The sequence below is a fragment of the Tachypleus tridentatus genome, chromosome 9, assembly GCF_004210375.1.
Source record: "Tachypleus tridentatus isolate NWPU-2018 chromosome 9, ASM421037v1, whole genome shotgun sequence".
NCBI classification, from domain to species: Eukaryota; Metazoa; Arthropoda; class Merostomata; order Xiphosura; family Limulidae; genus Tachypleus; species Tachypleus tridentatus.
In genome coordinates this window covers 30,005,483-30,021,427 of record NC_134833.1, presented here as the reverse complement: position 1 = coordinate 30,021,427, position 15,945 = coordinate 30,005,483, and the positions used below count along the sequence as shown (strand labels likewise).

The window sequence follows — 15,945 nt, the reverse complement described above, 5'->3', positions numbered from 1 at the left end:
AAAATTTTACTTGGGGATGATTACTATTACTAGACAATGCAAGGTTAACTTATAGAAGCATGATCAAAATTATATAGCCAAAAAAACCTCAAATAAAATATCAAGTAGAATGTAACTTGTTAAATATGTTAGAAAAACAAAAAGAAACCTAGACACTAAGCCTAATAAACACAAATCCATATCTCTCGTTTGTGAACCACCGAACACTTGTGACAACTTCAATTTCGCTGAAACAGAATTTTAAATCATGAAAATGATTCAACTATCAGACAATCCAAGAAGCTTTTCTAATGAGATCTCTCAAACTTAACACAATTAGTATGACCCAAGCAGTTTCATTTTTTGTAACACTTGCTAATAAAATGTTGTGTATACTATTAACTTTTTCAGTGAAATTAATATTGTACACCATGTAGAATCGTAATTATTGAATTCAATACGTTGTTATTTTCGTCATAAATCCAAGTATAAAAAACTTCGAAGTTATGTGCACAACAGAAATCATAATTAAAATTAAATTTGTCGACTTGTGTGGAAAAATGAAAAACACAAAAGTACTACATATATTTTTATAGCTGATAAAGATTTAAAATGAAAATGTAATTAACTAATGGCTGCACTAAAACTGAATGAAAATAATGAAACCTGAGGCATGGGTGTGTATGAGTGGCTTCTCTAGGCAGCAATACATTAAACTTATTTTGTTATATGTTTAGCAGCCAGAAATAACCTGCCTTCTTTGTCATGTCTTGTATGAATTCTTGTTGCGTGGCTGACAGATCTTTCTTTACTTTTACTAATAGGTTCTTAAAATGTCTCTGAAGTTTGATAAAGTAAGAGAGATACATTCATGCCTTATTTAAAGAGAGAAAGAAGCAAGAGCAGTGGGCACATAAGTAATAATTGTAAAACGATATGGCACACTAACTGCTAATTTATTGATTATCAAACGTTTAGAATTTTTAAATACTTGTTGACGTAATCTACACTACAGTGATAAAAGAAATGACAATGGTTAAAATGTTAATAAATCGTGTGTCTTGTGTTGATACATGTAATGTAGAGAGTAATTAGTATGGTATTTTATCCAGTTTCAACTCTAATTGTGATTAAAGAACTATGGAGATGAGGCTTTCAAATTAATTTGATCTCTGTAATTCATGTAATATCATATATTAACTTACTACTGAGTTATCTGTATAGATTATTCATTTCAGGATCTCAGGCAGGGATTTTCTACAAATAAAATATCTAGGTAGAGAGTAGTAAATAATACTCAATAAATTTGTATAACATTTCATCTTATGATATAGAAACTTGTAATATTTATGATTCTTTTTTTGTTTTAATGCAAAATTACACATGGTTATCTGTATTCTGTCCACCATGAGGTATCAAACCCTGGAATTTAATATTCTGTGTTTGTGTTTCAAATGCAAAAGTCATTGCAAATGAAAAGGTTATTGTTCTTGTGTGTTCAATCAAAAGTTATTCAATCCACAGTTCCTTCTTTTGTGATGTTGCCATGAGTTAATATAAGACTAGAACACTTGTTTTAGAGAAAGTTAGCATACATCGACCCCCTTGATTCCCGTAAAAGGACATAGCAGATAGCTTGATTTGGCTTTGCTACAAAAAATGCGCACTGCTTCAGAAGTAATTGTTTATAGTGTTTTCATACATCTAACAACTTTGTAGAGTATTACTTATCTTTACTGCTCTGTTACTGGTCCCAGAACATTTACTACTGTACTGCTATTACATGTCAAAAAGTGCACAGTCCCTACTGTCTCTAAATTTGAGTCTCAACACATGGTTATCTAAAGGTGGTTTCTGTTAAATGCAAGAAAATTTTACACCATGGGTATGTGGTTAGTATAGAGATGTTTTTGTCATGAACAAATATCACCCACTTTGGGCTTGTAAGTGAACTTTTGTGACTGAAGTGACCCCAAATATGAAGAGTACAAACAAAGCCTTTATTTTCCTGCTATTAAACCCAATATGTTGGGCTGAATAGAAGAAAAATAATTTCAACTAATTGAAATTGGTGTTTTCAATTATTACTTTTGTTGGATACATCAACTATCCAAGTAATCAAAATATTGTCATTGTGGTTTCTCATGTGTATTTTTCAGTTGGTTTAAGATTGTTTAACTTAGTGTTATGACTTATGTAAATAATTAACTAATGAAAATAAAGCTTCTGAGTATCACTATATTTGATTTTTCCAGCTATCTAATTCTCATGTGAATATAAGTGATTAGTTGAATTAATTATTTCAATGGTTAAACACTTAACAAATTCATTAATCATCCAGTTTTATTTGCATATGTGTCTATACAAAAAAATTTGTAGTATTTATGGAACTGTGCATTTTATTAGGACTAAAACTCATTAGAATGCACCAAATAGCAAATAAAATTTTAAATATTTTAGAAGGTAGGATCTACCTCGTCCTGTAATTGTTGAGTCTTGGAATTTATAGTTTGTAAATACCAATTGAAGCTGTTTCTAACATTGAATATGAGTTTTCAGACAAGACCAAAAAGTAAAGTACTTTTGAATAGTAAACTATTTGAAACTGTTCTTGTTTTGGGTCTCATGGGAAAACTGTTACAACTTTTGCACGTGATCCTGTATGCTAACTTCTTAATCAGAGATTTTACTGTCTGACAACATACTAATATTTTGTGTAGTATTTGTTTATACTTTTGTGGTATTTACGTTTTAAACATCATCTCAAGCATTCTTGACTTGCAGTGCAGAATAATGTAGGGAGAAAATAAATTGAAGCAGAATAAATAACATTAAAATTTATTTTTATGAAAGTATTTTTGTTTAGGAAAAAATGTATCACATCTAGTAATGTGATAATTTAGTATCCTAAATCTCACACAGGCTTTACAGGTAGTATACGAACTAACATTTTTAGAGCTTTATAACATAATTTGCCCATCAGTAGCTTAATGTCTCCAATCATTAGGCCTTCAACAGTTTCATAACTTTGTACAAGATGACATTGAAAAGAATCTTAATTGGTCTTTTTTTATGCACTAAGTTTGCATTTTTATATTCATGTGATCACTTTACACTTTTTAATTATTTGTGTTGGCACTAAAATGGACAGAAATATTTTCAACAATAAAAGAATGTTTCTGTTTGTAAAGTAAGTTTTAAGTGGGAAGACCAACTGTATCGACTAAAACTCATACATTTGTAAAAGTTTTACAGGTAATTTTTGACAGTAAGAAACTTCATCATCTGAAAGTGTAAAACTACAAATAGTTTTTATTTGTATCTGTAATAATAAAGAAGGTTAAAAACCATTTTTTTAAAGTTTAAAATATAGAACAATGAAATATTATTCATCAATCTACCAGTAGTAATAGTTGGGCAGTAATGTTCTCCCTAATTTTTTAATTTTAGTTCTGTTATATCTGTTTAGATTTTGTTTTGTTTTACATATAGTGTGTTTTTAATGTAGCTCTTCATGAAACCTGATGAAAAGAACTTTATTTTCTATTTTGTTTAGATTTGTCCAATTTAGTGAAGAATGACATGAAAGAGACAAAAAAAGAACCTTCTGATGCTGAAGTTATTGAATCAAGTAAAAGGTATTTTTAAGTTATTTTAAACTCTATTTATGTTGTGTACATGGAAAGAATGTTTACATGAAAAGAGCTCTAAAATAGTTTCATGAGTGTAGACTGAACAACTGTTTTACATTATGTTCTGCCTACCAGCATACACTAAGAAATATTTTTATTTTTACACCTGCTCTGTAAGTACGAAGCATGCAATTATTTTTGTAGTAGTTCTTTCTACCAGTACCTAGTAGCCAAGTTATGACTGTGTAAATCCATAGTTATAGTAAAGCTACAGAAATATTTTTCCCAAACTTCACTTAGGATTTTTTTTAAAGAAGTGTGCAACCAGATAATTTAAAACTGAACATTTTGCAGAATGTGGCCTAGACTTTCTTGATTCTTGACTTCTTTGTATGGCCTAGTCTTTCTTGATCCTTGGCTTCTACATATGCTCTAGTCATTCTTGATCCTTGACTTCTACATGTGGTCTTGTCTTTCTTGATCCTTGACTTTTACATGTGGTCTTGTTTTTCTTGATCTTTGACTTTTACATGTGGTCTTGTCTTTCTTGGTCCTTGACCTCTACATGGGGCCTAGTCTTTCTCGATCCTTGACTTCTACATGTGGTCTTGTCTTTCTCGATCCTTGACTTCTACATGTGGTCTTGTCTTTCTCGATCCTTGACTTCTACATGTGGTCTTGTCTTTCTCGATCCTTGACTTCCACACGTGGTCTTGTCTTTCTCGATCCTTGACTTCTACGTGTGGTTTTGTCTTTCTCGATCCTTGACTTCTACGTGTGGTTTTGTCTTTCTCGATCCTTGACTTCTACGTGTGGTTTTGTCTTTCTCGATCCTTGACTTCTACGTGTGGTCTTGTCTTTCTCGATCCTTGACTTCTACGTGTGGTCTTGTCTTTCTCGATCCTTGACTTCTACGTGTGGTCTTATCTTTCTCGACACTTGACTTCTACATATGCTCTAGTCATTTTCAATCCTTTGCTCCTCCTTCCTACATGTGGCTTTATACTTTCTAGTAAATTGAAGAAATGATGATTTCTAGAATATTTTTTGAGACCCAACAATTTAATAAATTAATCTACTTATATCTATAAGATTTCATTTCACCTTACATAAAAGACAGAAGTTAGTTAAAAAAATTGTATTTTAGCTCAAGTATTTAATGTAGTAGCTCAATAAAAGAAAATTAAAAGTGTTATTTATGGAAGTAATATCAGGACTTGACAGAAATGTTTATTGTTATTTATGGTTTTACTATGGAGCTTAACAAAAGTGTTGAAATGGATTTGACAGTATTTTCTTGGCAGAAGTGGTAATTATACAATATAGGTGTTAACAGGATGAATATTTAGTATTACACATATAATGGAGATTGTCTTGGTCTATCTACAAAAAACTTGCACGTTTACATTTTTAAAAGATAATGAATTTAATACTGACTTCTGTACATATAAACAATACAAAGCTAAGTTTCTGTAAAAGATAAGAAAGTCAAATTTGTATACATATACAGTAGTGAAAGGTAAGGAAGATAATAATGATTACACTCTTAAGCTTGTAGAATTATGACAGACAGTGGATTAATACATCTGGGGCAGCAAAGGTCAAATGTACATATATTACCTCCTTGTTTTAAATAAGTGGTTTTAGTATACACATACACTTATATTGTGGTATATCTTTGTATTTTAAATATCACTAAAACTACATAAAATTGTTTTACACTCCAATTTAAATTAGGTGACATATTTAATTTCCACAACTTTAGGAAACACTTTGAAGGATCATATTATTCTTAAAGGAAAATTATTAGAAATTTATCTCATAAGATCTTTGATTAAATTACAATGTTGAACTGTTCATGGTAGGCTGAGTTATTTTTGGCTCATGTTTAGAAACTTTTATCACAAATAAAAAACAGTTTGTATACATTATATATGACTTCTTTACTACCTGAATGTCATTAGTCATAACTTAATGGCCTAACATGGTCAGATAACTCTTGTGTAGCTTTGCTCAAAATTCCAAACAAACCAAACTATAACTTAATTGTGAAGATTGAAAAATGTGAAATGTTTAAGTTATTTAATACTATAAAAGTTGTAAGAAAAATATTACAATAAATTAACTGGACAGTGAATAAAATCTTGTTCTTATTTTTGGTTTGCAACTAAAGTTTTTTTTGTTTTTTTTGATGCAATAGAAACGAAGAAAATAATAAACAGCTGTTAGATCCTCATTTGTGGAATGAAGAAGAAAATGAAGATCGAGAGTCTTCAATAGTATGTGATTAAAAAAAAAGTTTAAATATTGATTTTCCTTGTTTTTTTATTGGTGTCAGAGATTAATTTTAGAAATTATCTGTTTCTGGATTAGGAATAGCATGTAACATTAGGCAGGCTGAATGGTGGTTCGGCTTAGCCATTGGAGCTTCGTCTAATATTACCCGTGACACTGTTATTTATTTTATGTGAGGATGCAGTGGGCGAATGGAGCACAAGGGCACTAATTTGAGGATTTACAGTTAAAGCAAAGAAGTCTGAGACCAAGGTTCCAAGAATACTTCTTTTATTAAGTTTTCCATATACTTAGAGGTTACATTCAACATACATTTTCTCAGTTAGGTCAAACTCTTTTACTGCAATTAACACTTTTGCTAAATAGTTAATTAACTCTATAGTGCTTAATGTAATAATCGATGTTTAGGAATGATGGCATTAAAATACTTAGAGAGTCCAGGCAAGAAACATTTGGTTGTCTCATTACAGCAGTATTCACATTAAAGTAGTGCAGAGAACTTGTGTGGAGTTTAGAGACAACTTCTTTTGATGCAGGAAAGCTAACTTTTCAGCTCTTACATGAGGTTTTATTCGACTTTTCCTTAGTATCCTCGTGATCTGTCAAGTAATATGCACAACTACTCACAAGTAGTTCCGATACTTAATTGGTCAATTCTATTATGATCATGTACAACAGCTAACAACAAAAGCAACTCTAATTATCCATTGGTCACAGATAGAGTTGGTGAATCGTCAATCTATTCTTTTGTATCTGTACCCACATTCTTGTTGTTGATACTTTATCAAAGTGCAGATTTCCCTTTTTGCAAGTTTTAAGCTTGATAATTGTCAAATCATTTGTAGCTTCAGCCCATACTACAGCATTGTCTAGCTCTCAGAGATTCTTCCTGTTTCTCCTTAGTTAATGCAGCATCCATAGCTTGCATAACCCTTGTACTGACCATGATAGCATTGGCTCTTTATGGTATAAATATACAGTGGAACCTTTCTCAAAATGTTTCTCTTGAGTCATCGTCATTATATAATCATTTTTGTAAGTGTTAAGTAAGTGCCTATACTTAACTGTATCACACTTCTCAGTATTACACACAATTATCTGAGACATTTAAAGTATCCAGCAATGCCTCAGTCAGTATAATCAAAAGTGTTTTGAAAAAGATATTCCTTTATTAGATATAGATATCAAAATTAATTCTGCCTGAATATGCAAAGACAGCAATCATTAGCAGTCAATAACATTGCCTCCCAGTGACTCAGCATTAAGTGTACAGGCTTACTGCATTTAAAAGTTGGGTTTAATACCTGTGGTGAGAAGAGTACAGACAGTCTATTGTATCTTTGTGTTTAACAACAATCAAATCGATCAGCAACGTCACAGCTCAAATTGCCTGTCTTATGGGATTATTCACATGTAGTTTCTACTTTATTTGGCAATCAGTTTGCAGTTTTGGATTGAATCTGACACTAACTTTTCTATAGAAACTCATTTCCAATTATAATTAAAGGCAAACAAAAAAGTAAAACATTAGACATTTTTTTGAAGATCTATGTTAAAAACTATTAATTCAGATGTAATCAGAATAAATGCAATGAGCCATAAGTAGCAAGCTTTTCATTGAAAGTAATGTTGTTAATAGAAAGTAAAAGTCAAACCTCCCAAACATTTATGTATGTATATGTATATTTTTTTTAAGTGTATTATAATTTTATAACACAAAAATAAAAATGTATTGTGTTTATGAAGATCTGTGGAGTGAAAGGAAAAAAACTAATATTCTCTAGAGTTTGATGATGGGGATTCCATATTGAGACAATAAAGACTTGTTACTATGTTAAACTTGTAATAAAGTTTTTATAATTACCAATTCAAGCCATCTTTAAACTTTATAGTCAAGAGCTGTGAATCTGATTCCACATATTTATTGATGATTATTGTTTAACAACTTGGGTTATTTAGAACTCTTTTCTCTGCTTTTGTACATTTGTCTATCACACATAATGTGGCATGGGTTACCGAGTTAAACTTAGAATGATAGAAAAGCTATTGATTGTAAGAGTGATTTTGGAAAAAAATAAATAAATTATAAAGCTATACTTAAACTTTTCAAGTTATGTTAAAATAACATGAAATAAAGTTGCAGATGTTTTTTTCTGTTTGTAAAGGAATTCAAAAGGAAGAGAAAAGAAAAAGAAAGAAAAAAAAGGGAGCGGTTAAAATCCATGGAGTTTTATAAGAAAGAGTTTAAAATTAAAAAAACAAATTGCTCTGAAGACGAAATACAGACTTCTGACCAAAAAAATAGTAGTGTTGATGAAAAAACCAGTGAAAATAACAAAAAGGTAAATATCTATTTACTATTTTATTAATATAGCATTTCAGAGCAAATTGATAATTTGGCATTACCCATAATGGTTATGTAAGTGTTTACAAAACATAACTCAGAAAATCTAGTGAAGTGTAATTTTTTGCATTGAAATTTGTTTGTTGTTTTAGTTAAAGTATGAATTTTCCTGCTGAAAGCAAATATTTTCACCTCCATAATTACTGTGTTAGCATTATTTTAGTTCTGTGACAACTTAGTATTAATTACTCTGGACACAAACTGTTGTATGAAAATAAATGTAATTCATGTTTTAGAAATCGGTGGGTCAATAATAATGTGTATCTGTGTAATACGCCTAGTTGTGAGATTCCAAAACAAACCATGATTTATTTTTATAGTTTTAGTATTAAAATTCATTATAAAATCACTTGATTAAAAAAAATTATGTAAATATCAAGTTAGATGAAACATGATTATAGTGAGGAGGACTAACTTGTCCTTTCAAATCATGTTAAGATCTTAATGGATGTCAACAATGACCATAATTTCCATATACAAGACAAACTGGATTTATCAATAGATTAAGGCCACAACTTAAATAAGCTCATGTGGGAGTTTATAACATGTACAGTTAGAATTTGGTCTACTTGAAAATAGAAAGTTTCTTGAAAAAGCCTAATACTCTTTGTGTTTGAGGTTGCTTTCCCCTGGATTTAGACTAAATATATATTCGAATATTCAACTTTTTCTCTCTGTCTCTCTTTTCTTTCTTTCTTTAAATTTGATACAGTTACTTACTGACACATGCAAGTGGACTGGAGAATTTCATAGTTCTTTTACTAATGATTTACTATAGATACATATAACCACAGTTCTTCCATGTGTTATGAAATGCAGTAGTATTATACCTGTTACTCTGTAAGGTATAATAGGTAGTTGGCTTATTATGATATGACATCACTAATTATTTGTGGGATGTTACCAGTTATTTGTCTTTTTATGTCAACAGAATGAATATGTTTGCTTTTTAAAAACATTAATTTTGTTTTAAATGGCCCTTTCTTAAGGTGGAAAAGCAAAATCATTTTCTGGGATTGACTAATTTGTTTATCAGTTGATTGTATTAGTCTTTTTCTAATCAATTCTTTTAGGTCATGCACGTTGGTTGTTAAATATTTATAGTCTTTAATTTGTCCTAGTTGTGATGAAAATGCAGACGTGTTTTTTATGTATTTGTATTTGACATAAAGTATGGTCTTAATTTGAAGTTTTCATAAATTGCTTTGTTTATTATCATTTGTATAACAGATCATTTTTTTTTGTAAAATGTTAGTTTCTGTACAAAGGATTGTTTTATTCTCTCCATACATTGATGTAAAAGTTAAAAAGGTTAGTGATACCATTAAGTAATTTATCCTTGTTAATAAACCATTATAAAAAATTTTCCTTTATAACCAGAAAAGAACAAAAGTAGTGCATTTCCATTCTAAGTTTCTTACAGATCTACTCTTTCGTGAGTTCTTGTGGGTAATAGATTTTAGCTTTGGGAGGCTGCAAAGAAATTAAAACACAGAATATGAAGATTGAGCTTTTGAAAATTTTCTAATTATGTTTTTTTCCTTATTACTGTGAAGTTTATACATTGGATTTGTGCAGAAGACAAAGTACTACAAGCTTGTGATGTTTTTAATTTTCAGAGATTATTGTTAGGTCTACACTGATGAAAGGGACTAAATAGCTCATTACAAATTCTGTTGACTTTGTCATCTCTAAGTCCACACTCTGCCTCATGGTTTTGTTAGTATTTCAGTTGCTGATATATTATTTTTTAATAATGCACTGATTCAAGTATAAAATATTGTTTTTTATGGTGAATGAAATAAAATATGTTGTTTTAAAGTTTCTATCTATTTGTTGATTCTGCTGGGTCCAAAACAAAGTAATGAAACCCTATGTAGCTGCTCTACTCAAGTGTTTTCCATTGACATCTTAATTGTTATATAAATGTGGTATAGGTTGTCTTCATTTTGATTTATCTTTCTCTCTCTTTTCACCCCTTGAGGTGGATTCCTGTGAATGTTGAGGGAACCTCCCAGGTGAGTGTTTTGTACTTTCAGTTTATCTCCTCTGGGATCACTTTGGCCAGGGTGAATTGGCTGGTCCACTTGGACTAGATTTGACTAAGTACCAGCATTGGATCTTTTCAACAAGCATTGTGGACATTATGTCTGATGTTGGTGTTAGGGAATAGTGCTCATGAAACCCTGGTGTTGTTGCAGTGTTCTTGTTTGGCATTGCAGTGTTTTTCTTTGGTGGGTGGGGACAGTGACCACTGAAATGTTCTTACTTTATTATGGATATCCCCATTGATGAAGAAAAACAAAAATACAGTGGGAAAAAAAAAGCAATAATTGGTAAATAGCCATGAACAGATGACTCTGTTCAACAATCACAGTTGGTTTTTGTACCTAGATCTGTCATTTTGCACTCATTATCCGAGAAATCCTAAGGGCAGATGTCTCCTTTTTTTATTCAAAAGGGATTAGAGGGACTTGCTGGCTCCTAAAGTCAGTAAGAAAGTTATGCTCTGGAGACATTTTGACAGAAATATCATCATTGCAACACAATAAATTCATCCTGAATTTGAAGAGCATTGGGGATATACCCATCAGTGTTACTCCCCATGCTACCTGGAATTCCTCAAGATGAGTTATTGTTGAGAGAGACTTGAAGAACATTCCTGAGTCAGAGATCTTGCTGGTTTTCCAGCCAAGGTGTTTCACAGTGATGGAATTATGCTCCCTACTGATGTTTTTATTTTGATGTTTACATCATGATGTCCACCTGCCACAGTCAGGTCAGGTTATTTGAATTGTAAGATATGGTCTTACATTCCAACCCTCTCAGATGTTTCTAGTGTTATCATTTCGGTCACTGGAAGACATCATATGCTCCTTGTCGTGGCATTGACCATGACACCTACGAGTGCAAACTGGAACCACACTGTGTTAAATATAGTGGTTCACACCCTTCTTTTTCTAGTTCTTGCCCTAAGTGGGTGAAGAAGAAAGGTTCAACTTCTTGAAGACTGCAAACAATATCTCTTACCCAGAGACATGGAAGTTACTGTCCCTCACTCTATCTCAGATATATGCTGTTGCACTCTGTTTCACTGCTAGAGTGGGAATACAGACAGATGTCTCTGCCTCTAACAGAGTTATTTGTAAAGCATCTGAGGAGTGTTTTGCCTTCCAGGGTTAAAAGAGTTGATGAGTCTACATCTACTCCAATTTATGTCCATGCCACTTCTGCCAGTGGGTCCCTAGGTCCACTTCTTTTAGCTCCAGATTTGGGCATTTTCTCAGGTCCATCTTCTTCTTTGGCCCCAAGATGCAAAATGATTTTACGTTCATTCTCTCAGTCCCCAGAATTTTCATTCACAGACAGAGACCTGCCTACTCAACTCAGGGCAGGATCCATAGAGGTCAATGGACCTCCTTTCATTTAAAAAAAAAAAAAAAAAAAAGTGGTTGAAAACAGAATGGCTCTCTGCTCAATTCTCCTCCACATAAATAAAAATGACCACCTTGTTACAGTGGAACTGTCTGGGTTTTTGTTCAAATATAGATAATATTAAGGATTTAATGTTTGTCTCTTCATACAGGAAACATTTCTGAAACCTGCTGATGTGGTCACCTTTCAGCAGGTTTCTTTATACAGAGTGCAGGGAGGGGTAGCACTGCTGGCCAATAAGCAAGTGCCCCCCACTCTCTCCTTTCCATTCGATACACTTTTGGAGGCCGTGGCCATCTGTGTTTTCTCGAGTCATACTATCGTTGTTTGTTCTCTCTACCTGTTTCTGGAAAGACCTATGATCAATGAGACCTGATGAAATTCACTGTGAGATGCTGTGCCATCTCTCTCCTGCCTCTCTTGCAACTTTTCTGGTTGTTTTTAACCAGATTTGGCAGGAGAATGCTTTTCCTGATGCTCAGTGCCAGGCTATTGTCCTTTCTTTTTCCAAGCCCAGGAAGGATCTCAAGATTCCTTCAGACTATCATCTTATTACTTTAACAAGCTGCCTCTGTAAGATCTTAGAAAGGATGGTTAATGCTCATCTTGTATGGTTCTTCAAATCAATCTCCTCCTGTAAACAGTGCTCTACCATGGACCACCTGATTCAACTTGAAACATCAATCATGGAAGCCTTTCTCAAGTGACAATATCTTGTTTCTATTTTTTTTCACTTTAATATACTACTTGGAGATACGGCATTTTGCACGTTATGGGTTATGTGGCCATTTGCCCATTTTTATTTTAAAAAATTTTAATGGGCTGGTAATTCCAAATTCATGTGGGTTTGCCACTTTCCTGTTCTTTCCTACAGGAACTTCAAGTCCTTCATGGCTGTGCCTTGAGTGTCACTTTTCATTATAAAGATTAATGCCATTACTTGACAACTACCCCCCATACATTTGCAAATGGACTTTATGTTGATGACTTCCATGTCTTGTGTCAGTTGTTGAGCATGAGGTTTATTAAGCATCAACTACAGGCTGCCCTCAGTCATTCACTGAAGTGGACCACAGCAAACAGGTTTAGTTTTCTTTCTCTAAAACTGTTTGTATGCAATTTTGCCACCAACAACATATTCACTTAAATCCCAAGCTCCATTTCAGTAAAGTTTTGCTTCCTGCAGTCCTTGAGGCAATGTTTTTGGGAGTTATATTTCATTGTAAGCTGATTTTATTCTACACATCAAGCAGCTATGCATCAAGTGAACAAGGGCACTGAACATCCTCCGTATCCTTTCTTCCACGTTGTTGTGAAGCAGATTGATGTTCCATGCTAAAAAACCTATTATGTCCTTGTTCGATTGAAACTGGACTATGGGTCTTTGGTCTATGGCTCTATTAGGACCTCAGCCTGGGAAATGTTGGACTCTGTTCATCATCAGGGTTTTCAACTTTGCACAGGGCTTTCAATACTTCTCCAGTCCAGAGTTTGTACACTGAGTCTTATGAACCTCCTCTACACCTCTGCCATTTGCAACTGTCTTTACTGTATACTTCAAAACTTTGATTTTTACCACAGCATCCAATCTGGGTCTTTTGCTTTTTCCTTCCTCAGTAGGCCATGCTTTTCAGAATAGACAGTCTGCCATTGTTCCTTTTGGCCTTCATATCCAGGCATAGCTGGCTCATTTGGGTCTGTCCTTTAATGATGTTGCTATTACCATCTCCAAGTGTGACATATCTTTAAGTCATCTGAAGAAGGCAGATACTCCCAAATGGAAGTACTGTCTTCTATTTGCTGAATGTCTTTCAAATCATCCTTTCATTCCCATTTATATCGATGGTCCAAAATCAAGTGACTCTGTGGGCTCTTCCATGGTTTATTGTGATTTGGTGATTGCACACAGGATCCTCTCTACTGTTTTTGTGTTCACTGCCAAATTTTGTGCCATTTCTTTTCCCTGGATTATGTAGAAGCTATGTAATACATGAACTGTTATATTTCTACTCACTCAGCTCTCTACTGGCTTGGAATTGCTTTATGTTAGTTCTCATCCTGTTCTTGTTGATATTCAAAAACCAATTGGCTCATTTCTCTTTATTATCAACTTCTTTCGAGTTTTCCTGGATACCAGACTGTGTCTGTATTCACGAGAAGGAGCTCACTGACACTGCAGCTAAGTCTGCATACTCTCTACTGGGGCCCTGCATTCAAAGCTTGGTTCTGCTCCAGTTGACAGTTGACTCAGAGTGAGCAATGTGATAACAAACTTTTCCAGATCAAATCTTCTATTGCTCCTTGGCTATCTTTCTTCTGTAAGGATTTGAAGAAGAAAGTTGTTCTGGCTAAGCTATACATTGGTCACAGTTTTTACCTCATTATTTTCTTTTATCTGGGACTGATGCATTAGTTTGTGGTCTGTGTGACACTAAGGACCATGGCCTTTTTAATTCTATTTTAAGTTTTTATCCAATGTTGGACCACTGTTTTTGTTTTAACTTAATTTCCCTTTAGTCCAGTTTTATCAAAAGTTAAACAAATAATTGTGTTTATGTAATGTGGAATAACAATTATATCAGATCTGTCCAACTTTTTATAATTTCAATAATATAAGCATACATTTAAACCTTTGGGAAACAAATTGTGTAATTGTTTGAATATTTTTATCACTCTGCAACATAAAAATATTATTATTATAAGAGCTTGAGCAACATACAGTTATAGATTGAATTTTGTAATTCAGGAACTTTTTAACTTGTTATATTTTTAAATTTTTAAAATATCAGTGTATGCTATCTGTGAGAATACAAGAAACCAAGATGGCTTCTGCAAGACCGGATTCTCCCAAATCAGACAAGAGCCAAGACAGAGAACTGACTGAGAGGCAGGGTAGTGAAAAGTGTGACACAAAGACTCAAGACAAATTTGCAAAAAATCAAGGAAATGCAAATAAAAGATAAATCCAGTGATAAATATCATGCAGAAAGTGGAGATACCACAAAACAGGAAGTAAGAGTAAGACATAAATCTACAAATAAACACACTTTAGAAACCAATGGAAAATGGGATTCTAGGCAAGTAAAAAGAACAAAAGACAAATATGATGAAAAACATAATGTTGAAAGCAAAGAGAGCTTAAAAAAGAATACTAAAGATAATTTTACAGATAAACATAACCTGGAAACAGAAGATAAAAACTATTTAAATAAAAAAATGAAAACAAAAGACAGATCATTGGATAAACAGTTGGAAACAGAGGAAAAAGACAGTCCAGAACAAGAAACAAGAGCAAAGGAGCAAGAAAATCTGGAGAAGTTGGATGATAAGGTGGTGATGTCTTTATTTTGATAATTTTTAGGTTAATGATTGATGTTAATGGACATTGAGTACTGAGGGATGTCATTTTTGTTAATGTAATTTTAGTTGTATATTTTCTGTTATTTGATATTTTTATTTTCAGAAAGCAGATACATCAGCTGCTACAACTAAAATATAATAGTGTATATTAATAATGAAAATTATTAATAAGGACTTCCGAGTGAACATTAAGAAGGTACATAATATTTTGTCAACCACTCTCTGATGCTGAAGAGGAATTTTGTTCAATAACTGGGCTCGTAAGGCAGGCTAGGATATGGCAGATATAATAGTTGTTGAAATATTGTTTGTGTTAGCAAACTTCTTGACAGCAATTGTTTTGATGTAAACTGGATTAGCTATTGAAGTGTGGTTTCTAATCAGTTTTTGTTATGTCATAATATATCAGGATATATTACTTAATTCATTTTAACACCATATATTAGTATTTATTTTCTTGAATTAAACTTGCTCATGATTCCACTGAAGTAGATCAGCATCTAGACAATAAGATAAATTATACTAAAATATTGCTAAAATTTCAAGTTAACTAACAGTTCACATTCAGTATCCACTGAAGACGTGAGTGACTTACACTTGATTTCATATAAATTTAAATATCAGTATTATGTTTTTGTGTACTATTTTAAAAATGTTTAAGGAATTCTGGATCTTGTTAATATTTCTTTTTTCCAGTCAAGTCTCAAAGATGGAGATGGTGGACTAAAGGACACTCACTGGGAGAAACTTCAGCAGAAAATGTAAGTCCCAACCCTGACTTGTGCTTAGTTCTTTCATTAGAAAAATACGTATGTTCAAGAAATCTTGATAGAAATAAAA

At 32.6% G+C, this 15,945-nt stretch overlaps 1 protein-coding gene across 3 annotated transcripts in view; it reads left to right on the top strand.

Moving 5' to 3' along the window:
• Positions 1-15,945, top strand: part of LOC143224959 (uncharacterized) — a 52,125-nt gene that overhangs the window by 28,157 nt on the left and 8,023 nt on the right. For all 3 annotated transcript variants that reach the window (XM_076453507.1, XM_076453508.1, XM_076453506.1), the window contains exons 9-13: positions 3,536-3,617; positions 5,812-5,890; positions 8,072-8,248; positions 14,535-15,075; positions 15,802-15,866. In XM_076453507.1, coding sequence (XP_076309622.1) covers positions 3,536-3,617; positions 5,812-5,890; positions 8,072-8,248; positions 14,535-14,708 — 512 coding nt within the window. In that variant the 3' untranslated portion in view covers positions 14,709-15,075; positions 15,802-15,866. The remainder of the gene's footprint in view (positions 1-3,535; positions 3,618-5,811; positions 5,891-8,071; positions 8,249-14,534; positions 15,076-15,801; positions 15,867-15,945) is intronic.